Genomic DNA, 26325 nt, shown 5'->3' on the forward strand with positions numbered 1-26325 from the left:
GGGGGCGGCTGAGCAGCCCTTAGCAGAAGCAGCCCCAACCCCCCCGGGGCGCCGGGCTCTCCCGCACCTCCCCGCCCCATTCGGCCTTATCTCCCGGCTAATTGCTGAGCAAACCAAGGTCGGGGCTGGGCCGGCTGCTGGGGCCCCACTGGTTTCGGCACAAGCCCGGGGGCTCTCCCGGCCCAGGTGGGGCCGGCCCCGGCTCCCCATGGGGCACGAAAGGCGGCAGGAGCCCCCGGCTGGGGGCTTGCAGCGAGATGGGTGCCCCAGGGACCCCCAGCTCAAGGGGGGCACCAGCCTGGACAGGCTCAGCCTGCTGCAGCCCCGCACCCCGAGACCCTCAGCCGCGGGGAAGGGGGCTGCGGGGGCATCGCAACCCACCTCGGCCCCCGGTGAGGGGCCCCCAGCACCCCCAGCCCTACCTGCACAGGGGTCTCGGGCGGCCCCCCCGGGCCCTTAGCGCCCCTGATGCCACCGGCGACCCCAGCTCCATCTCGCAGCCAGCCGGCAGAGCCCGAGGGGGCTGGGAGCCCTCCCGGGGCTATTTATGGCCTTGGATGGGCAGGGTGGGAGCACCCGAGGTCCCACCCAGGTAACCCCTGCCCGCCCCAGGCCCGGCAGCTTAACCCTTTCCCTGCTGGCGGCCCCCACCCCAGCGGTGGGGTCTGGGGCTCTCCATCCTCCCGCTTCGCAGGGAGGGGGGGTTCGGCGGCGGAGCGGGTTCAAGCCGTTCCTGCACGGAAGCCCCAGGGCCGGGTCACAGCAGGACCCCCAGCCCGGGTGGCCCAACCGCGTTTTATTTTCCCTGAGACAAGGAGAGGAGGGACTGCCGGAGGGAGGCGAGGAGATGGCACCTGGCCTCGGGTTCCCCCTCCGGCTCCCCTGCGCGGCGGGAAGGCCTCCAGGCCCCTCACGGTGGGAAATGCAGCGGGCAACGTTACAGCTTCCCCTGGGGGCAGTAAAATGAACTGGGAAGAAAAAAAAAAAAAAAGCCTGGAAGATTTTCAATCGTTTCCTGCAAATTACTGGATGTTTAGACAGGGCCGAGCCCCCGGCTCAGCTCGCGTGGGCGAGCGATGGAGGCACCGAGCCGCTGCCCCGAGCTCGCTTGCCCCAGCTCTCCTTGCCCGTGGGCCGCGTCCAAGCTCTCCTTCCTCCCGGCCCAAGGGACACGGACGCTCTCCTGAGCCCCAAACGGAGGAGACGCCTGGCAGCTCAGTGCCGGGTGCCTGTCTCTCCTCGGAGCCGGGAGAGGTGCCAGTCCGAAATGCAAACCCAGCCCCCAGGCAAGGAGGGTTTTACCCTTCCGCCGTCCTCTGCCCAGACCCCCGGCCCCATCCCTGCCCCCCGGCGGGACGTGGTGGCTGTTGGCATCCCAGGAGGTGCTCAGCTCATTGCCCAGCTTCAGCCCTGAAGCAAGAGCCGTGGCAAAGATTCGGGGGGGGGGAAGCGCTCGGCTCCAAGGCTGAGCTCTTGCTTGTGACCGGCTCTTGTTGCCTTGATGGCAAACGCAGGGAGAAAAACCACACCGGCGAGCAAGACCTGGGAGATCCCGGCGCTCTCCATCGTCTCCACTGGAAAACCACCCCGAGAGCAGCCCCGGGCCAAGAGAAACCCCCAAAGAAAGGCTGGGAGAGCGCTAGAAAGGTTCTTAAATATTTAGTTCCGATTTATTTAAAGTCAAGTCAGTCTGTGGACGCTATTTATATTATTAAAAACACTTGGAGGTTTGTACTTCTAGCAAAAATATACATTTCAGTTTGAGGGTCGTTACACTGTTGGGAGAGGGGATGAGCAAAAAGGTCCTCAGGCGACAAAAATGCGAGTCCCGCGGCCCCGGGGCCGGTGCTGAGCAGGGGCCGCCGGGGGCCAGGGAAAAGACAAATCCATGGCTCGGTCCGGCACGCTCCCACCTCCGCTTCCTTCTCCGAGGGGACTTCAAAGTGCTTCAGCAACGTTAATTCCTAGAGGGCCTCCCGCCACCCCCCGAGGTAGGGAAGGGAAAGGGGCCCTTTGGGATAGAGGGCAGAGGAACCGAGGCACGGAAAGGAGCCGGAGGAGCGCGGCGCGGCCGTGGGCATCGCCGAGGGCACGGGCACGGGCACGGCACGGGGCGGGCGCAGGTTTCGGGGCCGTCGCGGGAGCAGGCAGTCCCGTAACACAGAGGGGAAGCAGAGCACTCTTCCCCTTGGGGTTTTAAAGGAATTATTGCACCAGGGGAAAATCCGCTACCCTGAAGAGGAGGAAAAATAAAATCAAACTGACTAATTAAATCCCCCGAGGCCCCTGGGGATTATCAGTACTTTAATAAGGCTGCTCGGGACACACAGGACCACAAGCTGCGGGCGGGTAAGTGCTGCTTCTCAGGTCACGCGCTGTCGCCCAGCGAGGGGCCTCGGCCCGTCCCCGGCTCCATCTTCCCTCCGGGAGCGAGGGCGACGCAGCCCCCCAGTGCTGGGCTCCCTATCCGGGCACCTGCAGCACCGCGGGCTTTTTGCTACCACCACTAAAGCGGTGAGGTGAAGTCCCAGCGCTGCGCCAGGAGGGCACGGCAAGTCCGGCCGCTTCCCCCCGCCAGGCCCCACGGGCCAGGAGGTCCCTGGTTTTGTGGCCATCCCACCCTTCCCTCCCCCTTTACAAATCCTTGGCTTTTATACTGTTTTACAGCTCTTTGCAACGAACGTTTGAATTAATCCTCCCGTTGACGCTACGAGGGGGAGGGCAGGTGACCACCCGGCTCCCTTTTACAGGTGGGGAAACCGAGGCAGGGCAGTTAACAGACAAGTCAAAGGCCATGCAGAAGGCTGGGGGCAATACCAGGCTGCCCTGCAGCAGTTCGGGCCTCCCGCTCCCCCTAACGCCGCTGTTCGGCTCTCGCGGGGCTGCTCTGCTGGCGCGCCAGCCTGGAAAGCGTGGGATTGCCGGATCCGAGCTCTTCTGCGGCTCCCCCCGGGCCGGGGCTGCCACGTGCTCTGTGGCGCAGGGCACGCCGCAGGGAGAGGGGACCGTGCCCTGCTGCTGCGGGTCCCCAGCCCGCAAGCAAGCGCTTCTGAGGGCCCAGCAAAAGCCTTTTCAACATCGAGGGCTCTGCCTGGGGCCAGTGGGAGCTGGCCACGACTCTCCAGGGGGAAGAGCAGCCCCTTCACGCCGGTGTTGCCGGAAGGCTTTGGCTTGCTTTGGCACTAGCAGGGAGGACAGCGCCAGCCCATCGCCCCACGCTGCCGGGGAGCCTCTTCTGACCACGCCGCTGACTGCGCTGCAAAACCCCAGGAGCTCTGGCTTGGGAAGGGAGCTGAAAGAAAAACTGCAGCCTCTGACATCGGATCCCCCAACCCTGCCCAGCCCCAGGCCTGCCCCTGGCCCTGCACGGACCTCAGGCCTTTCGGCAGCTCACGTCTGCTCAGAACGGCCTGGGGCAGATACTGGAAGCAAGCGCATTCCGGCTTCTGCCGAACCCTTTCCCTCCCATCCCTCCCTGTCACCCTGGGGAGGTGCCAAGGGCCCCCCCCTCTGAAACGGGGGTACCAGGAGCAAGGGCCACGCAGTGCGTGCTCGCGCACCGATGAGGGCTCCCGCGCGTCGCTCGTGCAAGGCAGAGATCACACGATTCTTACTGGAGATATGAACACGCCGTACAGTGAGGGGGGACTGCAGCTGAGGGTCTCTTCTGCTAGAACAGCTGTACCCGTCTTCAAACACTTTCCCTTTTCTTTGGAAAAGAGAGAAATTTCTTTTCATTACACTGTCCTAGACTTCACAGCTCAGGACTAAGTCTTCAGAGTGCAATACAAAAAGAAAATAAAGATATGCTGTAAGTGCTGTTGCTGGCCCTGCCGGAAAACTGCACCAGGCTCTGGTCTCCTATCAACCAGAGCCTCCCCTCACCGTTCCCAAGCTGCCACAGGAACCCCACCATCTGTGGCATGTAAACCAGCTGGCTGCTCCAGAGGCAGTGGGGAGCAGCGGAAGAGCAGGGCCACAGTAACGGAAACAGTAGTTTATGATTTGCCTTTGTAAATTCGTTAGTGTGTGTTAATGGAAGCCCTGGCCTACCAGGTGGCGGCTGCAAAATCTTACGGCGTCTTGCCCTATGTACCGTACGTCAGCAACATGTAGAAAAGAGTTTCCAGTAGAAGAAACGGAAGACATAGGGAAAGGTTTTCTTTGTTTTTGTACAAAGAGTCTTGCTGGGAATCCATGGCTTCGATCTCTCATAAATAACAGCTCCTTAGTACATGTCCTTGTAGATCTCCTGCAGAAGCGGGTGCAGAGATGTCTCTGTCTCTGTCTTCTTGATCTTCTGCACCAGCTGGGCGTGCTCCGTCACCAGTTGCCGCAGGTCGGCCATCTTCTGCAGCAGCTTGGGGAAGAGGTACTGAGCGTCCGGGTGGTTGGTCTGCAGGTGAAACTCCAGCGCTCGGAGGATGTTGTCTTGTATCTCCTCCACCTGCTTCACGTTCATCAGGCCAGGGCGGTCTGTGGAAGGGGAGAGACAAGGTAGCCGTGGGGTGGCATAGCCCTCCGAAGCACACGCTGCTCCCGGGGAAACGGAGACGGGGACTGTAACCCACCCACCATCACTCTAAGCTGGTCAACTAGACAAGGGGAGAAAAGTTTGTCCTCAGAAAACATCCCACAGCAGCGTATGAGGAAGGAGATGCCACATCTATGCTCCTTGTTCTTGGTTCAAGCTTTCTAGGCGTCACCACCACAGTGAAGCTTTGGTTTCAAACTGTTCAGTCCTTCTCTCATCCCCCTAAGATACTCCTGGCCTCATCCAGGCCAGCAAATCACCTGCTGAACCGCAGGGTCAGCTGCAGACCAGCCCCACCACCCCCCAAGTGAGGAAGGACTTTTCCTGATGCTCAGGCAACTGAGAGCACCCACTCACCTCCACACAGGATAATGGCAGCCACAAACAGAGACAGGTCACTGTCATCCAGCTCCAGCGCATTGAACTTCACAGCAAACTCAAATTTGGGCTCCATGATCTCATTGAAGGGCTTGCGCAGGCTACGCAGGAACTCACGGGTCACAAACCCGTTCCCGTTGGCCACCAACAGCCCATCCTTGTTCATGATGGAGGCCAGCATGGCAAAGATGGCCTCGTGCACCCCGTACTTGAGCAGAGTCACTTGGTCGTTCAAGTAGAGGCCTACAAAGCTGGGGATGCTCTTGGCAAACTCAGTGAGCTCCCGCACAGTCTCCACTGTGGTGCACTGGCAGCGGTAGAAGACGTGGACTCCAATCTCCTTGTAGGGAGGAATACCGTTCACTAGCTGTTTCCAGACCAGTCCCTTTTCTGCCTGCCACAAGGTGTCCATGTCATGGATCACAAAAGGCTGCTTGAAAGAGAAGCAAGCTGTTAGAAACCAGCCACGGAGCCTTGAGCCACCAGCTCTATCAAGGACACTTGCATTTGTCTGACTGTCCCTGTTGAACCTTTGCTGTCCTCTCGCCACTGGGGCTCATGGTACCCAAGCAATCCGCACCCACATACAACAGTGGAAGTCAGCAGAGCAATGGGAATTTTCCCAGCAAGGAGCAGGGCTTATACAGCCCTTCTGGCTGCAGTTGGCAACTGGTGCATGTGAAATAGTTACAGCAGGACAGAGATGTTGAGCATCTCCAAGAGAATAGCCCCCCGCGCTGGTCGCGGCCAGCCCTGCCTGCCCCAGGGAGGGAACTTACTGGGGTGCTGCTGGCCTTCCCGGTCAAGATACCTCTCGCCTTCTTTTTGGTCATGTTGAAGTTTTTCAGGTAGGCGTTGTAGATGTGCTTGGAGAAAGCTTTCAGGTCGGCCACCTGCGGGTTCTGGCAGCTGATCTCATTTGCTGTCAGCCCCGCCACCAGCTTCCTCTTCTCAGCCTCCGGCATGCGGCCAAAGCGGATCGCTGCAAGGGATCAAAACCAGTCAGTCAGGGAGACCTGGGAGGACCCCAGGAGACACCTCCAGGGAGGCAGGGGTCTGCTCTGCCACCACAGGCATAGGTCTGTTCGTGAACACCTGCAAGTACACTACACAACGCCCCTCCAGGGCTCCAATTCCTCCAACATCAACACCTTTATAGACCAGCCATTATTGCTACACTTGGCAACACAACCTCACACTAAAGCTCTCATTACCACTCATTTGGGTTCTCTCACAAGCCCTGCTTTTCAGATAAACATCTTGGCTAGGCCAGGAACAAGATGGTTACGCCTAAAGTTTAAAAATCGCAGGACAGAAGAGCAATCTATGTGCTGAGTTCCTGCTGGGTCAACCCATAGTGGGAAGCCATGGGCCTAGAGCCAGCCTGCAAGGCGGGAACCAGTGGCAATAAAACACTTGGCTTCACAGCCAGTGACTAGGACACGTCCTTGCAAGAGAACAGGCCCACCCTGGTATGGAAGAAAGGGTTGAAGAGTCAAAGGTCCAAAGCACTGGGTTTGAAAGAACATGATTCTCCAGCAAGAACAAAGCCAAGAGATGAAGCAAGCTGCACACAGCATCCCCCACATGAATCCTTCAGAGCAAGTGCTGCTCTGCTCTGGGCTCACATGGTAGATGGCCCAGTGGCACATGGCACCCAGCTCGCCGGACCTGTGGACACTCACCGTTATGTGACATGCCCAGCGAGAGGCATTTCTGGAAGCGGCAATACTGGCATTTGTTCCGGTTCTTCTTCTGAATCTTGCAGCTCCGCTCACACTTCTCATACTCCAGCTTCATGCGGATCGTCCGGCGGAAGAAACCCTGCAGGGAGGCGGCACAGAGCCGGACGCAGAGCAGGGAGACAAGGGAACAGCAGTGTTAGCAGTTGTGGTTCAGGACCACGCTGACTTATTACTCCCAGGAGCCTTGTGGAGGTTCAGTTGTGTGGGGAGGAAGCAGAGGTGGTGGGGCAGGGCCCTCTCATCCTCCGCTCGGTATCTTTGACACAAGAAGAGCCTCTATCACAAGAAGAGCTCAGGTGGTGGGAGAAGGGGGCTGCAGAGGAGGAATCGCAGCCCCTGGGTCCGGTGCTGGAGAACTGCATGTGTGATACTGCACATATCCAGCAGGGAGGGATGGAGGAACAGGCTCCGGGCAGCAGGCCTGCCCCAGCCTGCAGGAATGTCTGGCAGGACCAGGGCCGGCTAACACAGCCCTGCTGGCATCTGCTGTGGGGGAAAGAATTTGAGGCACATCCAAGCAGCAGCCAGCTATCCCAGGGGGATAAACACACAGCTCACTGCTGATCTGCAGCACAGAATGGCCAGAAAGCATCTTTAAAAGCAAAGCCAGGATCCTCATGGGGATAGAAGGATTTGGCTTATAAAGTAAAGCACAGTGGGGTAAGATTCCAGCTATTAGCATCTCAGCTTCCTCCCCCAGGACAGTATTTGTGTGCCTGTCTGTACTCTCCATGCTCTCAGGACAAGTTGCAAATGATTTTTTTACAATCACTTAACCCTGCGTCCCTGCTTTGCTGTAGACCTATTTGCCTGAAGAGGAGTCATGTCCTCTGGAGTTTAACCTCTGCTTGGCATTGCTGAACCAAACGCTTCCCAGGGCCAGCCTACCTTGCAGCCCTCGCAGGCATGCACGCCGTAGTGAAACCCCGAGGCTTTGTCTCCGCAGACCCTGCACTCCACGTTCAGCGTTCCTGAGGCCGCCTCCTCGCAGCCCATCTGCAGCTGGTCCGACAGGGAGGGAGAGGAGCTCTGCGAAAGGTCTGCAAACATGCAAAGAGAAACGTCCTTTTGGGTAGTAGCCATAAGCACAGAGTCGCATCTAACTCCTCCAACAGTAGGGCTGACAAAGAATCGCCAGCACTGTCCCAGCCTGTCACTGGCGTTGCATTTGGACAGTTAACTCCTGAGATTAGGCACTGGCTACAGGCTGGTGTCACGCACAGAGCCAAGAGCACTTCCAGCACTCCCAGCGCCCAAGAGACTCCACATCAATGTTCATTTCTTCCTTTTGGCATTCCTGTTTCAGCAGTGAAACCCAACCAGCGAATTTTATAATCCCCAGCTGGCAGACCTCTGACACGGAGCTGCCGAGCTGGATTGCCCAGGGCTCTGGGGAAGGCTCTTTAGCAGCAACAAAACTTCCTCTCCCAGCTCCTACAATCAGTTTGCACTGAAGACTTAAAGAAGCTGACCAGGGAAACGTTCTCAGGCACCCTGGGAACCCTTCCCCCTCCGACACACACAATCTGGGACACAACATTACCCACCTGTCCTTCCCATTTCTACCTCCCAACCCTTTGCCAATTGCTGTGCAGTGAGTCACCTTCTCACTGCAGAGGAAGAAATAAGCTTCCCCATAACTTGGCTCTTGACAAATTAATTCACAAAAGAGACTAAAATAAGCCAAACTCTGTTCACATGCAGGTCCTCTGCCCTTTGCAGCTGAACACACTGCCCAGAGGACATGGCTGCAGCCAGCACCTGATGCTCCCAGGGAAGATGAGCTCCTGCAGTGGTTCCTTGGTAGCATGAAGTTAGCTACGGCAGGAGGGATTTGCTCCTGCCTATTGGTGCCTCCACTCAGGCAGCTTCTGCCACCGCAGCCGGTCCCACTTGGCAAAGCTGCCTTGTCGCCTCCCGCACACCCTTGGTGGACCCACAGGTCCCAGCTGGGTCCGTGCCGCTCACCTGTGTAGCTGCTTGAAGGCAGCGAGCTGTCTGGTCCTCCGTTTGGGTCTGAGGCTCCGCTTGCCACCATCACTGCCTCTTCCTCTTCCTCCTCCTCTTCCCTGACCTCAGGTACTTCCTCCTGTAGTTGTTCCATAATTGATCACCCCTCAGTGCCAAGACTGCAATCCCTGTCATAGCTCTGGCATCATCCGCGTCTATCCGAGATGGACCCTACCAGGCTGTTCCCGCTAGCCTGCAGGGAAGAGAGAAGACGCACGGGGTCAGCTCTAAATGCCCCACGAAAATACCTCGGCAACAGCGGAGAGGAGGGCAGAGCAGTGCAAACCCATGATAACCCTGCTCTGGTTTTTCTCCTTATTCAGGGAGCCAAGCAGGCCCCGGGGCCTTTTAAAGATCTCTTCACTCTTTGGTATAAACGCTCTGCAGGACTTGATTTGCAGTAAGCAAAACAGGATCATGTTTAAACCCCAGCATAGAGCCCAGAGCACAGATCAGCCCAGGGAGCTGCCTGGGCTTCTGCCCAGGGACCTGGGGCCCAGGGCTCCCCAGCTTGCCGGTACTGTGTACCCCACAGCAGCAGCACTGCCCTGGGCAATGTCCCCAAGGTGGTAAGGACATCGCCCAGGGATGTCACAGCAGTACCCCAGGCTGAGCGTTTGGCAGAGCCAACGTACTGCCGCTTCCAAACTTCGCAGGCTGCAGGCGGGGAAGGCTTCGGCCGAACGCAGGACCATCGTCAGCCCAGGCACCTTGGCATCTCCCCAAGGCTCCCGGCGCACGAGGGAGAGCTGCCACCACCAGCACTGCGTTAGAAGCAGGGAAGCTGCATCCCGGACCTTGCCAAAGGCCAGGCGAGGAGTCAGCGACAAGACAGGGAGCCCAGTACCCGAAACACGAGGGGCTGCATTCAACTGTGTAACTTCACGCATCCGCCTGATGCCGAGGCTGCATTTACTCGCTACGGTCAGCAAACAGGGACCCTCGAGAGCACAACTCGTCCTGTCCCCCAGGAAAGATCAAGGTACCAACAGCTTCACCCTCCATCCCCACCTACCCAAGGCAAAGCTCGGACTCGCGGACGACGGCACGAGGAGAGCGGCTGAGGAGGGCGCAGGGGCTCCGGGCCCACGGCGAGGAGGTGCTGGGAGAGCCAGGCTGGGCGCAGCAGCGCGCGGTGGCCGAAAGCCCCAGGCCCCCGCGTGAGCTAGCCACGAGACTGATCGCTTCCTGCCATCCCCCGTGCTCTGCGGCGTTCGCGCTCTTTCCAGTTACAGTGCTCCCAGTCGCAGCGTCTGTGTTTATTTTTATTCATCATGTTGTAACTGGCCCCGGTTCCTCTGCCAAGAGCCACTCAGTGAAACGTGTCCCTGTTGCTCCGCACAGCTGCCGGGCCGGGTTGAGCCACGGGGTCTAGCAGCGTGATCGCGACATGCCGTACAATCCAGCTAGTGTCTTAATCCCGTGTTTCCTGTGGGAGGACCGGCAACAGCCCCGGCCTCCCCCCTCACGCTTCCTCTCCTTGTTTGTATTAGTCCATCCCAAACAGCCCAAAAAAAACTCAGGCCGTGCAAGCGTTGACGACGCATCGCCTGCACCGGGACCAGCGCAGAGCCCGCGGCGGGGCTCTGCAAGGAGAGGATCGGAGCAACGGCCCGAGCACGACCACCCGGCGAGGGCACGCTTCCCGCAGCCGGCCTGGCGCAGCCTCCCCAGGCCCCCGGGCAGGCGTTCGCCTGGACACTGGCATCTGCTGCTGCTGGGGAAGGGTAGGGAGGGATGGAGAAGGACCTCTTCCCCTTGCTCGACTCTGTCACCAGTTGCTGAGGACAAACCTACGGGTTGTCGGCACAGAGAATTCGTTCTGCTGCTCGTGCCCAAGCCCACATTACGGCACGGGGCTTGCTGCAGTTTCTGGGAGGCTTTTGCTGGGGGGCAGCAGTGACCCGCGACTCCCCGGTCTCGTTTTCCCCCCTCGGCAGAACCCCAACCCCAGCATTTCAGACTTGGGCCACAGCTCTCCTTCGGCTTGCTGGAGAGCCCTCGGTGCAGAGCAAGGTCAGAGTTCCCTGCAAGATCAAGCAAGCGACAGATGGTGCCAAGGCAGAGGACAAAACTAGCAAACAGGAGGTTGAACGCAAACACAGGGCAAAGCCAGGATCCAAGTCACCTCCAGGAGCCGGTGCCGCACCAGAGCCTCGGTCTGCTGGGGGCAAAAGCACTTTGCTTTTCCCCTCTAAGCTGGGAAATTAGATTTGCAGAAAAGACCATAYGCAGCTCCATTTCAAGGAGCTGGGACAAGTACGTTCCAGGCAACTGGAAAGCATAATTGCCCTGTTTTCTTTACAGCAGGAGCAGGCAGAGGCAGGGCGGTGCGTGCGCTTAAACAAGTGTGGAGCGCTCCCTTTTAGTGCCTCCCCAAGAGCACTGAGGGACCATTCAAGGCTCTGTTATCCTTGGCCTCCTCTCACACATCCCGCTCGGTGGGACATGGCGCACACGCAGGAAAACCTATTCATCAGAGAGGGAGTGTAATGAGCTGAATCTTTCTTTTTAAAGGCTACATATAGATGAATGCACAAACATCAGGAAAACGCTTTTGCCTAGAAAAGCAGTTAATGGGGGAAGTCTGTGGCAGGAGAAACCAGTCTACAGTGGAAAATACATCCAGCATCACCTTATTCAGCTTATTAGCTCTCCTTTGTCTCTGGCATCCATCAGAAAAGGTAAGCACAGGCCACTTATTTTAAACCCAGTGCAGATGTAGCCCTCTGCGAAGCCTCCTCAGCTTCCCAGCGCATTGCCGCTGGAATAACACCGGCACATTCCTCCAGCTGCGCTGCTGGCACGCTGTCCCCCACGGCGTCAYGCCRGGCTGGGGCTCGCGGAGGCACGGCCTCGCCTGCAAGCCGGAGAGAGCGCCAGCCCGGCCCCATCCTGCAAATGGGCCAGCTGTGCTTAGGCCTACRCAGCACCAGCCAAATTCCCGTGCCGGGGTGAGAAATGAGTCTTAGCACCCCATAAGGTGCTGGGTCAGCCTTGCTGAGCACCGTGCTTTACTTACACAGGGAGCGATGACGCAGGGACAGCCTGGGTGACCTGCTGGGCCCTCCTGGCTTCGCGCTCTGCTGTTCCAGCCGCAGCAATCGGGCTGCACACCCGCACCGGCACAGTCGGCAGCCTCAGACCATCACCCCGTCTCTACAGACTACTCAGTGCTGTGTATTTCTGGGGTGGCAGCTAGAGCCTGTGACATGCAGCTCGCTCCCCAAAAGCCACCAAAGCAACCCCAAACCTCTGCTCACGGCCCTGAGAGGGAGACGGGGAAAAGCAGAGGGCTAAACGCATTCAGACAGCAACACTGGAGCTGGGGCTCCAGCTGAGGTTCCCCAAGTGAATGCAGGCCTCCGAGCAAGAACAGGGATTCAGATCCCACCCTTCAAGAGTGGCTGGAGAGCCAAAGAGAAAAGTTTTTACCGGAAAGCTCTGAATTTATTGTTTTAATATCATCTTGCAGGCCAAGAGTATGGGGGCCTGGTCAGAGGGGAGCTGAGAACTGTTTGCACACCTGCCTTTTCCTTAGCTGTTTTCCAAACAACAGGGATGGAGAAAGGGGGAGGATGAAAAGGAGCCTTCACCCCCTGCATCCGGCAGAGGAAAGGCCAGGCAGCGGCAGCCGGGATGAAAGGCAGGGCACGGGCTGTGCCCGCGCACCCCGGCACGGAGCAAGCCAGCTCGGCAGGGCCCTGCGCTGCCGGAGGAGAGCTGCAGACCCTCCGCCCTCCCCGCCGCGGCTCGGGGCACTGGCGTGGCAGCAAAACCGCGCCACGCGCGGAGATTTCAGGGCCTTACTTTCAGCAAGGTTTCAGCCAGAGTATTAAGTTCAGTGTAAAGAACACACCAGTGTTGACTTGATTAAAACAGGCGAAAACAGCTCATTTGATTTCTTTTAGCACTGGATTCTTCTGGCACGCGTAGAAGGGAAGCGCACGGAGAGAGTGAACAATGGTGCCAGCCTCCAGGATGCTTTGCTCCGTCCCAGGCACCGGGGAGATTCCCTCCTACCAGCCCCATCCCTCCAGAAGAGCAAAGGCGAGCACTTGGGGACAGCAGCTGTTTGCAMAGGATCACACAAACAGTGACGAGTACAACAGGGGACGTGCCACCTCTCTGCTACATCCCACGGCACACACTCGCTCCTCCTTTCCCTTGTGAGCTGGGCATCCCAGGAAGCTGGAGCATCCCAAAGGTTTCCGTCTGAACTCCCCTCTGAGAGCAAGGAGGGATCTGCCCTGCCAGCAGCTCTCCTTGGCAGCCCGGCCCCAGGCAGGGTTTTCCCAGCCCTGCCGCACCGTCGCGGGACGGCGCTGGGCGATGGCTGCATGGACGGCTGAGGATGTCCAGAGCATCCTTCTCACCTCCGGGAATGCCCCGGCCTCTCCGTGCACCTCCGTGTCTAGCTCCTGAGCGGGCAGAACAAGAGGAATAACAACTAGGTCTCCTCCCCTTGCCAAAAAAGCCGCCTGCTGGTGCACAGCGCGTGAGGGCTTCGAGCTGCAGGGAGAAGGACAGATTCCTGCCCGGAGCACCCACCCCCTTTTTCCCACCCCCTTTCAGCAGCTGTCACAGCACAGCGATGGAAGGAGAGGATGGAAACGAGGACAGGGGGCCGTGAATCCCTCCTTAAGCTTCTCCGGAGAAATCAGGCAAATCTGTTTCCCTTCCTCTTCCCACAGGATGGGAACAAGCACCTCGTGACTGACTCTGTCCTTGCCTCAATCCCTGTTCAAATGAGCTTCCGCAACTCTGGACGCGACACCACGCTCCCGCGTAACAGCCTGTAACCGTCGGAGGGTCAGTTTGTTGGCTGGGGGCTGAGCGAGCCTCCGGGTTTGGGCAGAAGCCTGCTGGCCGCAGCACCTCGCCTGTAGCTCCCGTGCTGCAAACAGCACGGGCAACAGGTTTCTCTTTGCTAAAACCAGGAGCAGGCGCCTACGCCGGGCTGAAGCCTACTCTCAGCTGAGCAGGGATGGAGGCAGGGACATGGCACAATGGGGAAAAAAGATAAGGAAAAAAAATAGGATCTGCACAAAGGAGGAGAAGGCAGCCATCAGTGGAGCACACACACAGCGCCAGCATGTCGGGGCTTGTAACAAAATTAAAGTTAGACAAATCTTCAGCCCCAAGGTGAAGCATGGACCCACTGAAACGAATGGCAATATTGCTCTGGAGCTGAGCAAGATCCAAGCTTCCATCCCAGCGTTTAGTAACCTGCAGCTCACACACTGTGGCCTAAAACTCTTCCCGGCTGATTAGCATTTAAACCCTGAAGCTGAGTTCAGAGAGGGCAGACGCTGACAAACCAGTGAGGAAGCGCCACTTCCCCATGGTCCGAGCGTAGGAGGGGAGGCACGGTGGTGCGGCGGGGAAGCTGGGTTTCTTGCCAGTATTAAAATACTGCACACCGAGCAAAGGGTCACAAGAAAGGGACGTGCGTTTCAACACAGACACCGGGGCGCTGGCAGCCAGACAGCTACAAAATAAGAGCAAGGAAGTACTCCTATTAGAAGGACCTCATCGTTAAAACAGGTGTAGTTTCCCTGGTGGTGAGCTCAGGCAAGAAGCAATTTCAGCACGCTCGCTGGGGTGGAGAGATGACTCCTCCATCTCCCCCCAGGAGAACATACATTTGTTTCTAATATATTTATACAGATGGGAGTTGGAGGCAGCTCCCAGCCAAGTCCCCGTTGTACTTTGGAGTGTCCCAACACAAGATTCCTCCCTGGAAGATGGGAATTTCCAAGCAAAGCAAAGTGCCAAAAAAGGCTTTAACCTCCCAACGGACACAGCTCACCAAGCTGCTCCGCTCAAAGCTCTGGTTCCTTGAGTTATTGCACCAGGAATTGGGAAAGGAAACCAATTTACCACGGGAGCACTCCTGAATTAACTTTTGTCCGGATGAATAAAAATGCATTAGCCAAATTCAAGGTCAACAGAAGTGAATCCTTTTGGAAGGGGTGAGAGGAGAACTCAACCCTCTGCACATCGGTGCTTTCTGTGATATGCAGCACATACTGAATCCACACAAAAACTGAACTGAATCCATAAAAAAATTTAATCACATCTTGTTAGCCACTATTTGCAGATGTCCCTTGGGTTGCATCACTCTTTCCAGTATCTGTTGATCAAGTACCTGTCTCTATTCCTTCTTCTACATGTCAACTACTACTACTAAAAGCCAAGGAAGAGGTAAGCAGATGCTGCAATACAGGAAAGGTAACTAAGTGCAAAAAACAGGATAGGCAAACACTAAAAACATGTTTGGTTTTGGTCTTGAAAGATCAGCATGCCTCCTCATTAGCTAATGAGATCTCAGCAGCACTTACTTCCCATGTGCTTCCTCCCGCACTCAGAAGTCTTGGCCGCGAGGCAGGCTTCACGCAGCAAGAAACTGTGAGCAGCCACCAAAGCTAGCAGGGAAGAGCGCTCCCAGCATACGGCCCCAGCCAGCACCGACGCTCAGGGCCAGATTTTCCCCTTAAAGGATCCGTTCAGACATTGCACGGCAAGTCCCACCACGCCAGTCCACGTCCGGGGGCTTCGTCACCCGAACTCCCCCACCTGGTGAAGGCTGATCGATTTAAAAACAAGTGAACAGACACCTGAAAGGCTGCAGCTATGCTGTCTGTACATCGAGTTTGGCCACAGTAAAAGTTTAGCCTGCTTGCAGGTCCTTCTTACTAATGGTGGCATGGAAGCAAGTTAAACTCTACTTAGCAGCAAAGGAGGAGAAGCCAAGGTCCCTCCAGAGCCCAGACGCAGCTCGGACATTACATACGCTCCTTGGCATCCCCAAGCAGACAGTGCTTTCTTGCTGTAAACCAAACACATGATTCATTACAGAGCAAGCCCACACACTACTGCGTGCCTCTTCCAGGAAGAACCAGAGCATCTCCTGCCGCAACACTCACGGGTCACCGAGTCTGCAAAGGCACCGCTCAGCCACGAGTGCACTCAGGTCCCCTGACCTTCCCTCCAACGCTGCTCCCTGACAGGCTGATATCTGCTTTTCACAAAGGACGAGCCCAGCTGACTAAGAAGCAGGGTGCTGCCTGAGCTGCTATTATCACATGGCTACTAATTACTCAGAAACATGTGACAGAGAGGTACAGGAGATTCCCTTGCTTGCCTTGAGCAGTCAGGCTTGCCAAAATGAATCATACATCTACCATATGTTTTAACTCACCCGCTTCCTGGACACGGAGAAAAAAAAGTTACGAAACCTCACTGATTCTTCTCTTTTTGTACCACAATTGACGCTGTCCCCAAAAACAGGTCACCATATTTTGCTCCAAAAGCAACTTGCTGCTCTCTCCCCTCTGCTGGGTTTCTTGGGAAAGCAAGAGGCATTGCAGAAACAGCAGCAAATCAGACTTTGGGCAATCAGCCCAACTCAGACCCACAATATCATGCAAAAGGAGTCTCTCTTGGGCTGTCCATCTCCTGCAATCCATGTTTCAGGAGCTGAAGACATCCCTTGCTCCAGAAGCTCCAAACAAGCATTTGAGGTGCTGCAAAATCTTGAGTTGGCACACATTAGGAGAAGGTTAATGCTGCAGCATGAATCATCCCTACACATCTTCCCCTCTTTCCGGCAAGGGACTCTGTACCCTCTTCAGCTCCTAATGAGCTGGGCTCTGCAGATCCCTCTTACAAAAGGGGGTAACAGCAGGGCATGCAGTGAAGAGCTGAGCAGCCGCAAGTTACCTAAAGTCCCGCTTCGTGACCTTCAGCAACTCCTGTCAACCCCTGTGCCTCTATTTCCTCCTTTGTCCGAAAGGAATTAGGTTTTACACTGCTTGCTTCCTTCCTGATCCTTTCCTTGCTGCACGAGCCAACAGAGACAGCATGTTTTGGAAATGCAGAGGAACAATGACGTTGGGCATTATTGTGTTTATTCCCGTGTTACGGATTTTGACACCTGCTCATGGTCACGCTCCGCAAGGCTCGCCTTCCCAGCCCCCCTGGGCCAGCACAACACACTGCTCGTGACAGTCTTGTCCCTCTGCACATTCCCGTACACAGTGTTTCCAGGATTACTTTCAGCAAATAAACTGGCCAGCCTCATCCTGGAAATTGCTGACTGATATTTGTGTTTTGCTGTCAACTCGGGGCAGTTCCCAGCATACAGAGAGGCAGGAGAGGGGTGTGTGTTTCTGACTCACTGGAACAAGGACCACAGCCAAGAAGCAAGCAGGTACCAGAAAGATGACACCACCAGGGCGTCTTAGCATTGGAAAGTGAACAGAAGTGGTGCCATTTGAGAAGATCATTAATTCCAGCAGTGAGAAAGGACCATCCCCACATCATGCCAGGGCACGGCAGGGGCTGCCTGACCAGTCTCATGATCTTAGGCAATATATTCCTCCCCTGCCTGCCCAGTCCTCAGGGCTGCCTGTGGGCTCTTCTGGCTCCAGAGCAGGCAGGAAGGCCGGCCGGCCATCGTGTTGCTTTCGGCAAAACAGACAACCCCCATACAACATCTGCTCCCTGGCTTACCAGCTTCGCAAAACAAGCTTGTTCCACACTGCGTACAGACCAACCACTTCAGGCAGCAAGTCAAAAAGGCAATCTGCTGTCTTCTCTCTACCTCCTAAGCTCTGGAGACAACGGGAGGGCCTGGGCTAGCTCTTCTAGGCTGGCTGCTGGGAAGCTGCGACAGGGCTTTGGGAACCAGACTTCAAACTTAGCGCACAATCTTCACAACACTGCTGGGGGAGAGACACAAAGCAGCTTGCATGGGGCTGCAGAGATGGTTAGCATCAGCAGAGGACTTTGTCCATGGGCTTCTGTCCCGCTCTTGTCCCCCCATACGTACCCAATGCCCCAGCACAGCATTTTATATGTGCTGCACACATCTACAGGGCTGTACTAGCCTCAGCTGCTGCTCCACAAGTTCTAATTTTCACTTCCCTGCTTCTTCTCTGGAAATGCCAGAGAAGCCTTCTGGGAACCATTACCCTTTCTTTTATGATCCTGAAGGAAGGGGAGGTTGGTGGCTCAGAGGACTCAGTAACCTGCTATAAATTGATGCTTTCTGAAACTCCTGAAGTCCTGCTGTGCGTTATTCCAAGGCGCTTGTTTGCTTACAGACCCCTTGTCCTCACGGACCTGAGCAAGCCATGTGGAAGGATCTGGTTTCAGGAACATCAGTAATTATAGAACAGGACTGACCAAGGGAGGAGCTTGCGGGAACAGCAACAACATTACCCAAGGCAGACAGTGGGTATGAGGTGTTACAGGCTCAAAGCACCATTTAAATGGAAAACCAGGAAAGCGGCAAGTGAAACAAGCTGAGAGGCTGGCTGTCACTGCAAACTCCAGTTAGAGCACTTTATTTGCAGGAAGACTGGGTGGCAGCGAGTGACACTGCCTTTCCGCACCATTGCTCACACCAGAACGTGTTTCAGTTCTTCCTGAAGTCTCAGTGTCACTGCGACATCAGTGAGCATCACCCATACTTCAGACAGGGCAATCAGATCCACAGGGAATTGATGGGGAAAGGCAAAAGTTGGAAACGGAACCCAGGAGTCCTGACTGTTCCAAAACAGCAGAATAAAACCAAGTTTCCTCTGACCGGCGTTTGCAACTCTATCAGCAGTAGGCCAATGGATCCACAGCTAGCTCCAAATGGTAAGCACGTGCATGCAGCCGGTTGTCTGGGACCAAATGCCCAGCAGGCCAGTAAGACTTCTTGCTAGGCTGCCAGTTCTCCAAGATCCAGGAAACTGCCTACAAAAAAACAGTAGCACACCTCCTCCTCTTTGCAGCATCTGGGATTTTAGATCCCATGTGCTAACCAGAAAAAGTCTACCAGCCTGTAAGTTTTCCTATACTTTCTCTCGGACTTCCAGAAGAGTGCTACTAGTTTTGTAGACCCTGGCAAAACATCCTGGGCACTAGCCATTCAGCTCTGATCCCAGGACACAGCTGACATTGAGTGATTATGCCCAGGCACAAGTTCAGATGATTCAGCAGGGCCTGGGAATGTACACACTGAAACTGTCAGAACAAATCCCCATGTTCACTTCATCTCCATTTCAACCACAGAGCAGAAAAAAAGAGCAAATTCCAGTTTGAGTGCATCTGTCTCCTTACAGAAAACTCCTGAGAGTGTTAAAATAACTTTGTTACTCAAACTAGTTCAACATCCTCTTAGGGAACTGGAGAATGATGTTTCCTTACTATTTTTGGCCACATCCATACAGTAAAAGCCGACTGGAAGAGCAGAGTTTCCCCACGTTTTCAACAGCGATACAAACAGCGAGTCTGTCAGCATGATCCTGCCAAGACACCTCTGCCAATTAGAAGATCTTAGTGTGCGCTCCTGACCATTTGGATTTCTGCCTCAGCCTCTGGAAACCGAAATACTCGAGCAAAGCATTAGCACCGTTCACAACACCCTCATGTCTTTGGCATGATCTTGGGTCTCCAGAAAGAGAAGCAGAGGTACAAAGAAGTCGATAACACTATCGCTTCCTGATACAGCGAGCTGGTGGGGGCTCAGCAGACCCCCCAAGCTCCAACCTCAAGCCCACGCTCACTGTCAGCCTCCATAGAGCCCAGTGTCCATAAGTTGCACGATGTAACAACACCTACCCACATGGACATGGGAGCCCGCAAACTTGCTGCACGAGTGCCTGACTGCCAGCCCTCATGCGGTTAACAGCTTCCAAGGTCTAACAGCTCTAGTGAAATCCACATAATCAACTTAAAAGTGAAAAGTGGACCTAGGCATTTTCAGGAATATTCCAGATTTGCATTAAGATGAAACTGAGACTTCCATTAAAAAAAAAAAAAAAAAAAAAAGAGCTTCTAAAAAGGTAGGCAGGATGAGGATTTGAACTCAGGTTTCCAACTCTGAGGTGACCACACTGAACACTGGTCATTTTGAATGTGCCTCACCTGTCCCCTCTTGGGCCTGACAAACTTTTTCCTAATGAACTTCACCACCACTAGTTTGTTTCAGAGTAAAGCTTGTTTTAACAGACCATCAAAAATGTTTCCCTATCAGTTCAAATAGGAAAGCGCATCCTCCCTTTTAAACCACCAGGACCGCTTCCTGTCTCCATCCCACATCTCCACTGTGGAGTTCAACTTGCACGTTCTGGCTTTTGCTATTTAGAATTCCAGGTCCCAGATCGGGGCAAACCAGGTAATGCAGCATTAGGGCAATGTTTCTTGCTAACACGGACATTATCTGACTGATGCTATCCACGAGCCTCAGAAAGACATGTTCCAGCTTGACCCAGCACCACGAGAAACATCATGATTTCTGGCCTATGCTTTAATCCTCCCACCTCCTCTCGGTCAGGATTCCTCTCCAAACCACAGCCGCCGCAAAACCCACACCTTTGAGCAGGACCTGTGCAAGGGGATCCCCGGGGCACCAACACACATGCTGCCTTTAGCGACCATGCTGCAGGAAGCACCCCAACACATGTGTGTACTTTAGAGCCCTTTAGAAAGCCGGTTTGAAAGATCTGACCCAAATGACCTCACACTATTCAAAAACTCTTCGCAAGGTCTTAAAAGGACAGAGGGTTTTCCAGATACTATGATTACAGTTGGGAAGTTCAGAGCATTTCAAGAAGTTATTTTGAAACTACGCTGTAGCTTGAGTCAGTTCTGCTCTGTAGCCCTGTTGCAATTGAGCAGGGTTCCACTGAATGACATGTAAAATCATTTCTTTTGGGGAAAAGGCATTTAACAATCCCCTTGACCAAAAGGCTTCATATTGGCACCATTCTACTCTGAACCCTGCTTTAGCAAAGCAATTTGCAAAGCATTCCGCTAATGTAAGTGCATTTCACGATATAGAATAAAAAAAAAAAATTAGTTCTGCTACAGAAAAATCCTGCTAATACTCACTATGAAAATCCCTTCTGCTTGTTCCGTCTTCCTCAGAGTTGGAGATATTACTGCAACAATAACCAGTAGTACACGTTTGAATAGCGACACTTTTCGAAAAGTGGGTTGCTCTGCAGTACTTATAAGGAACCAGCTATACAGCTTGACAAATCTGTGGCTCTCAGCAAGTGCAACTGTTCCTGCTATAAAGCAGGGGAGCCAGTACAAATCACCAACTCAGCGAACCCCTCTAGAACTTCCTAGTCCGAACACGCCAGGCCAGGGCTTCTGACAGCAAACGATTTCTCAGCCTTAAGCACTGTAACATCATCTCACTCGACTGAAACCATTTGCATGTCAGGTCCCACTGCGTGAAGGAATCCAAGAATCGCTTGTTGTGCTAGTCCCTCTGTCTCTAAGAACGTTTGCAGATTTCCAGTTCATAATTCAAGAGCCACAGATGATACATTCTCCGAAACACAACAAGATGTGCTGTACAAGAATACAGATTTGTCAACAGGCGACACATCAGAGAGGAGGAGACCACTTAACATCAGTAATCAATTCTGCACAACAATGCTTTTCTGATCAACAAAGCCTTATGTGGCTCATTACAAAACCCCTTCCGTACACCACACAGATCCTTGGAAGTTCATGTCTCAAATGCCAAAACAGACACAGCAAAACAGTTGCACAAACTTTAGAAGACTCATATTTTATACAGAAAACCACATCTCTGTCCAGCCAAATCCCTCAGATGTGTGTCGCAGCAGAAGTAAATCAACCCCCTACACACAGCAACAGCACTGTTACAAGCTACATGAAGCATTTGGGTGCAACACGACTGCACTGTAGTTAAAGAGTGAAGAATTTCAAGCATCACCTCAGAGGTCTATGGTAGGACAACGGTCCTCTGAGCACATATCTACCATGTCCTCAGAAACCCCATTTCAGCTCTGTAATAACCCGGTCAGTTTTTGTCTGTGTTAGGCAGTTACATAATAATAGATGATATAGATATCGCTGTCAGATTGCGTGTCCAGACAGTTAGACAATTATTTACCTAAGCATGGTTCATTATCTCAGCCATCCTCCCCAGCCTAGAAGAGGCAATTTCAGTTGTAAAATCACAGTGAAATAATCAAAAATTTATTTGCTATACTTCAAAAGGTAACAGTCTGCTCAGAGAAACAGGACTAGACCATGGTACTTAGACCACACTCCTAAGCAGCACTGTAAAGAATATATTCAGAAGCTGAACAAAAACAAGGGATCGAATTTAATTTGGGAAATTTAAGAAAGTCTAAGTGTGGGGACATGAGTAAAACTTGCTAAAAGCAAGCTGCACTTCACATGCTCTTCCCTATCCCAAATGTTTAAAAACATAAGTAGGTAAGTGTTTTGGTAGATCGCATGCATGTGGAAGGGAAGGGTTACCTCTCTGGAGCAGCTGTCCCCGTCTGCCTGTTGGTAAAAGCCACCGTTTAGTTACCATGTCAGCATGGAGAGCTGAAAATCGAAGTAATCTGCAAGAGAACACAACATGAATTTCCACTGCTGTGCTGAAGGCCAGATATTTATGCTGCTGAAGAGCTGGGATGGGTCCAGCTACAGCTCTGAGATTTAAACACACACTCCCTCTACAGCATGCTGAAACCATATGCTGGGGTGACTCCCCTTGTGTTGTGCAGAGAAAGGCAGACGGAGTCTGCATGCGATCACAACCACATTCTGGAGGCTTTCACAGCTTTTTCACATTGGGAGTCAGAGCTATTTCCAGATGTCCCAGAGGAGATGTCTGCACCCCCCGATCAGCCTCTGAGCTGGGAGATCCTCATCGGAACATTATCTTCATTTTATATCACCAGCATTTGGGGTTGACTACGCTGGACTTTTACGACAATGTGTTACGCTGATGCTAAAGCACGGATCTCATTGAAAAGGTCTATTATGGCCATAAGGTTATTTGTTTACTTCACATACTTAATCCATCTTTAAGAGGCTGCAAGAAGGTTACTGCAACTTTAACTTCCCTCTTGGATGGCTGAAACTTAACGATTCAACAGAGAATTCACTCCTGCTGGTTTCCCTGATAACTTTGCAAATAGCATTGTACTAATTTCAAGCACAGGAGAGCAATAAGAGACCAGTGCTGGGAAAAAAAAAACCCAAAAAACAGCTTATGAGACTTTGAACTAGAGGACTTAGAGAAAATATGTTCTATTTTTAGACACAGTTATGCAGACTAACTGGACTAACATATTAAACAAAGATGCTGTGAACATGATGCTACTTGAACCCACGTACCCTCCCTGACATTACACAGGCTTAGCTGCTCCTCCCACACCAATGGAAAAGCCCCGTTTCGTATTGCTACATCTTTCAACAAGAGACGACGCATACGGCAGCCAAGCGCTCGCGAACAAATGCAGCATCACCAGCCTCTGACCAAGAACAGGGCAGCTCCGCAAGGCAAGCCGGCAGTTTCAGGGCAGGGGCCGAATCCCGTCTAGCGTGGCATTACCTCCTGCACCTCCTCGGTCTGACGTTACACCATGAGCTACGGCTGCTCACAGCAGCACGACAACAACAAGAGGAGAAAGCAAATCCCCTGCTCCAGAAGCCAGAGCCTCGACTCCTTGTGCTCCTGGACTATTAGCGCGAGTGCAGATGGCATTTCCCATGTGGTCAAGCAGTCTCAGGTACATCCAGGGGAGGGCATGAGCGTGAAACCCGCTGACATAATTATAGCCCCTTCCAGTGGAGCATCTTCCTCTTTACAGTCAAAAATATAAAACAGCAACAAAAAAAACCCACAGTCCCCCTTGAAGAAAATGGTTACCTTCATTTTAAAGGTAGGAAGCTGAGACGCAAGCAGCTCTGCACACAGGTAACTCTGCACGAAGGTCACCAAGTGAGCAGAGGAGCACGGGTCCAACGCCCAGCCCTCCGCTTTAGTGGTGGCCATAAAACACACACACAGCAATTCACTTTCAAGGCAGGATGTTATAGCTACAGCAAGTTTCTCATCCCCCTTCCCAAAATGGAAAGTAGTTTTTCCTAAATGCCCAAGACAAAGTTTTTTCATTAATCCCCTTGATGGGGAATGATAATAAACTCATTACATCTCCACTGGCACATCAGGAGTGGGCTTTCTCATCTCCACCAGCAATAAAACCCATCCCAGGTTTGGTAACAAAGCGAAACGTTGACATTGTCAACGATCGCATGAATCACGCGTCGAGAGTGCACAAATCACCCGCTGAGCTTGCTCCCACCACACACTCCAGGACAGCTCACTCCTGCTGCCAGAGATCTGAGAATTAAAACTAACTTACTGGCTCACAGCTCAATGCCGGGGCATGTCCCATCACCATCGCGCACAAGGCAGTACTTGCACAATGCAGCAGGGCATGGAAGGAACCTGCCAGCACAGCGCTCCTGAAAGCTCCCTCGCTTATTCTAAGTTGACACAGAATAAGTCAGAGAAAACTCACATTTCACCACAACTGGGAGTATGCTCGTATCAGAAGGGAAAGGGGAATCGACGTAGGAGCAAGGGAGCCTGGAAGAAACTCTCTCCAGAGGAGGGCAAAGCAGTTCAGGAGCTAGAAATGGGACACGGACTGTTTCATACCAGGGTCACTGGTTCAAAATCCAGATATGACCCGCAGTCATTGCCATCTGACAGCAGTCCAAATGCCTAGGGAAAAGGGTGAGGCTGGCATACTGCAGCCCGGCCTCTCCCGGAGCAGAGCCACGGAGCGAGGTCACTGCTGCCACCGGCCGCTCTCGGAGCAAGGGGCTCAGATCTACAGGGGCGATCACAGCTGCATCCTCTTTCCGCACTCGGATCCCGCTGGATCAGCACATTGCCAGGACCCCACAGCACCTCACAAGTCTGCTCACCACTGCCCAACCACAGGAAACACCCGGCCCCTTTCACAGGGGCTCTCCCGACACACGTGGGCTCAGCAGACCGATTCCTTCCCGTGAGCGCTATGTTCACTAGCACGCACAAGGCCTCCCAGGACAGCTGTTTGAAAGGAGAGATTGCCAAAGCTGACTCCAGGAGATAAGTCATGCTGGGAGGCTGTTTGAGGCAATGCAGTTACTAGATACAATGCAATCGATGATAGACAGATGCTTTAGGAAAAGCAGAGATGGGATTGTTACGCAGGGTTAGTAATCTCTACTGTCCCACTGACGAGCTGCATCTTCAGCTGCTTGGCCTCTCTGTGCCTTGATTTTCCATCCATAAACCAGGGACACTAAAACACACCTATCTCATAAGCACGTTTTGAGCCTTAAATCATCAGTTTCTGTGAATAGGTTTGAGCCCTTCTGATCACAAGCAAATAAGGCAGCAAAACATCATCTGAGGTAGGGGCAGTGCACACAAACTCTTGGAAGTACAGCAAGGACAGGAGCACTTCTGAGCAAGCGAAAAGGGAAGGTCAAAGCTCACCTGGGGGGAGACAGTTCAACATAACGATGGGATCCTTGTGGACGATAATAACAGAGCTTGGAGCTAGCTAACAAGGAAGGAAAAAATGCAACAGGTTGGTAGAATAAAACGAAGGAGGGAAAGGGGAGGGGAAAGAAGATTAGGTATCTCATTTAAATGTCCTGTCACCTACTTCTGTGTGCTCCTTTACCTTTCACCCAGGATTTTACAAGCGCTTTATACATTTATTAAGCAACCAACCCAGCTAGCAAAGCAGGTACCACCTTTCTGCATTCAGCTACGAGCATCTGCAGCACTAGCCGTCGCTTCCAGCCCAAAACACCTGGATAGTGCCGAGACTTGGAGCTTGCAGACGTTCACCTCAGACAAGCACATCTCACGAGGGAGCAATGTGATCTCTGCACAGAGCTCTCAAGTCCTTTAGAGTCACTGTATAATAAAGGTAGCACTACCCCCACTTTAGAGCTGGAAAAGGTGAGGCAGAGAAAGTAAACATCTTTTATCTGAGACTTCAAGGAAAGCTGCAGCAGCTTTCCCTGACACATGGAGCAGAATATGGAGATACATCATTACAGGTCTCCCAGTCTAATTGCAAACCCATGCTGCCGGTGCAGAACCAGGCATCCCACATCTGCCACCATCAGATCCCAGTCTCACTTTCCCTCCGGGGCCACAAGCTCCCCTTCAAAACTCCCCCTTCGGGCCGTGAGTTGTTGCAAAGCCAACCTGCCCTCCGTGGGGTGATGCACGCCTGCAGCAAAGCCTAGCCCCAGACAAGGGCTCCCAGTGACACCGGAGTGCCCCCACGAAGCCTCCTGCTTCTCCTCCTTCCAGCTTCAGACCCTGACAGTGCCCCTCACCGGTACCCTAAAATCCCAGGCGAGTTCCTCCTTCACCTGCCCTCCCAGCCCCCTCCAAATCACTGCCCCACAAGTCCCTGTCTCCTCTACCCTCAGACCCATGCCAGCAGAGCTCTCTGCCCCGTCCACCCCACAACCTCAGAAATTATCCATGACCCATACACCCCATCTCCTCAAACCTACACCCTCAGAGAGCCCCCGGCCTCACCCTCCATCCCCTGCTCCCCACTGCCCCCACGAAGCCTCATCCCCGTCCCCCATCCCACACCACAGCCCCCTACCGCTGTCTTCTTCTGCCCTTCTGCCCCATGCCCCTGCCTCATACCTTCTGCCTCCCCATGCACTCACAGTGCCCCACATCTCAGTCCCACACCCCCATCTCCTTCCACCCACACCCCCAAAACCCCTGCCCCGCTGCACCATACCCCCAGGGCCCAGCCCCCTGCCCACATCCCCACCCCC

The 26325-nt window shown here is 53.9% G+C and overlaps 2 protein-coding genes across 10 annotated transcripts in view; both read right to left on the bottom strand.

Moving 5' to 3' along the window:
- Positions 1-493, bottom strand: part of LOC112961404 (probable E3 ubiquitin-protein ligase makorin-2) — a 2743-nt gene extending 2250 nt beyond the window's left edge. Inside the window, exon 1 of the mRNA XM_026056519.1 lies at positions 423-493. Coding sequence (XP_025912304.1) covers positions 423-493 — 71 coding nt within the window. The remainder of the gene's footprint in view (positions 1-422) is intronic.
- Positions 494-1656: 1163 nt separating this feature from the next.
- PPARD (peroxisome proliferator activated receptor delta) overlaps positions 1657-26325 on the bottom strand; it is a 28039-nt gene continuing 3370 nt past the window's right edge. For 2 of the 9 annotated variants that reach the window (XM_026056710.1, XM_026056709.1), the window contains exons 2-8: positions 21973-22061; positions 8626-8860; positions 7546-7697; positions 6598-6736; positions 5692-5894; positions 4892-5345; positions 1657-4476 (exon numbers count right to left, since the gene is read on the bottom strand). In XM_026056710.1, the coding sequence (XP_025912495.1) occupies positions 4229-4476; positions 4892-5345; positions 5692-5894; positions 6598-6736; positions 7546-7697; positions 8626-8761 (1332 nt within the window). In that variant the 5' untranslated portion in view covers positions 8762-8860; positions 21973-22061 and the 3' untranslated portion in view covers positions 1657-4228. Of the gene's footprint in view, positions 4477-4891; positions 5346-5691; positions 5895-6597; positions 6737-7545; positions 7698-8625; positions 8861-21972; positions 22062-25003; positions 25067-26325 lie in introns of those variants that run through there. The other 7 variants (XM_026056712.1, XM_026056714.1, XR_003252034.1 and 4 more) reach the window with 6 other exon arrangements.

The sequence above is a fragment of the Apteryx rowi genome, unplaced genomic scaffold (assembly GCF_003343035.1).
Source record: "Apteryx rowi isolate R43461 unplaced genomic scaffold, aptRow1 scaffold_132, whole genome shotgun sequence".
In the NCBI taxonomy this organism is placed as follows: Eukaryota; Metazoa; Chordata; class Aves; order Apterygiformes; family Apterygidae; genus Apteryx; species Apteryx rowi.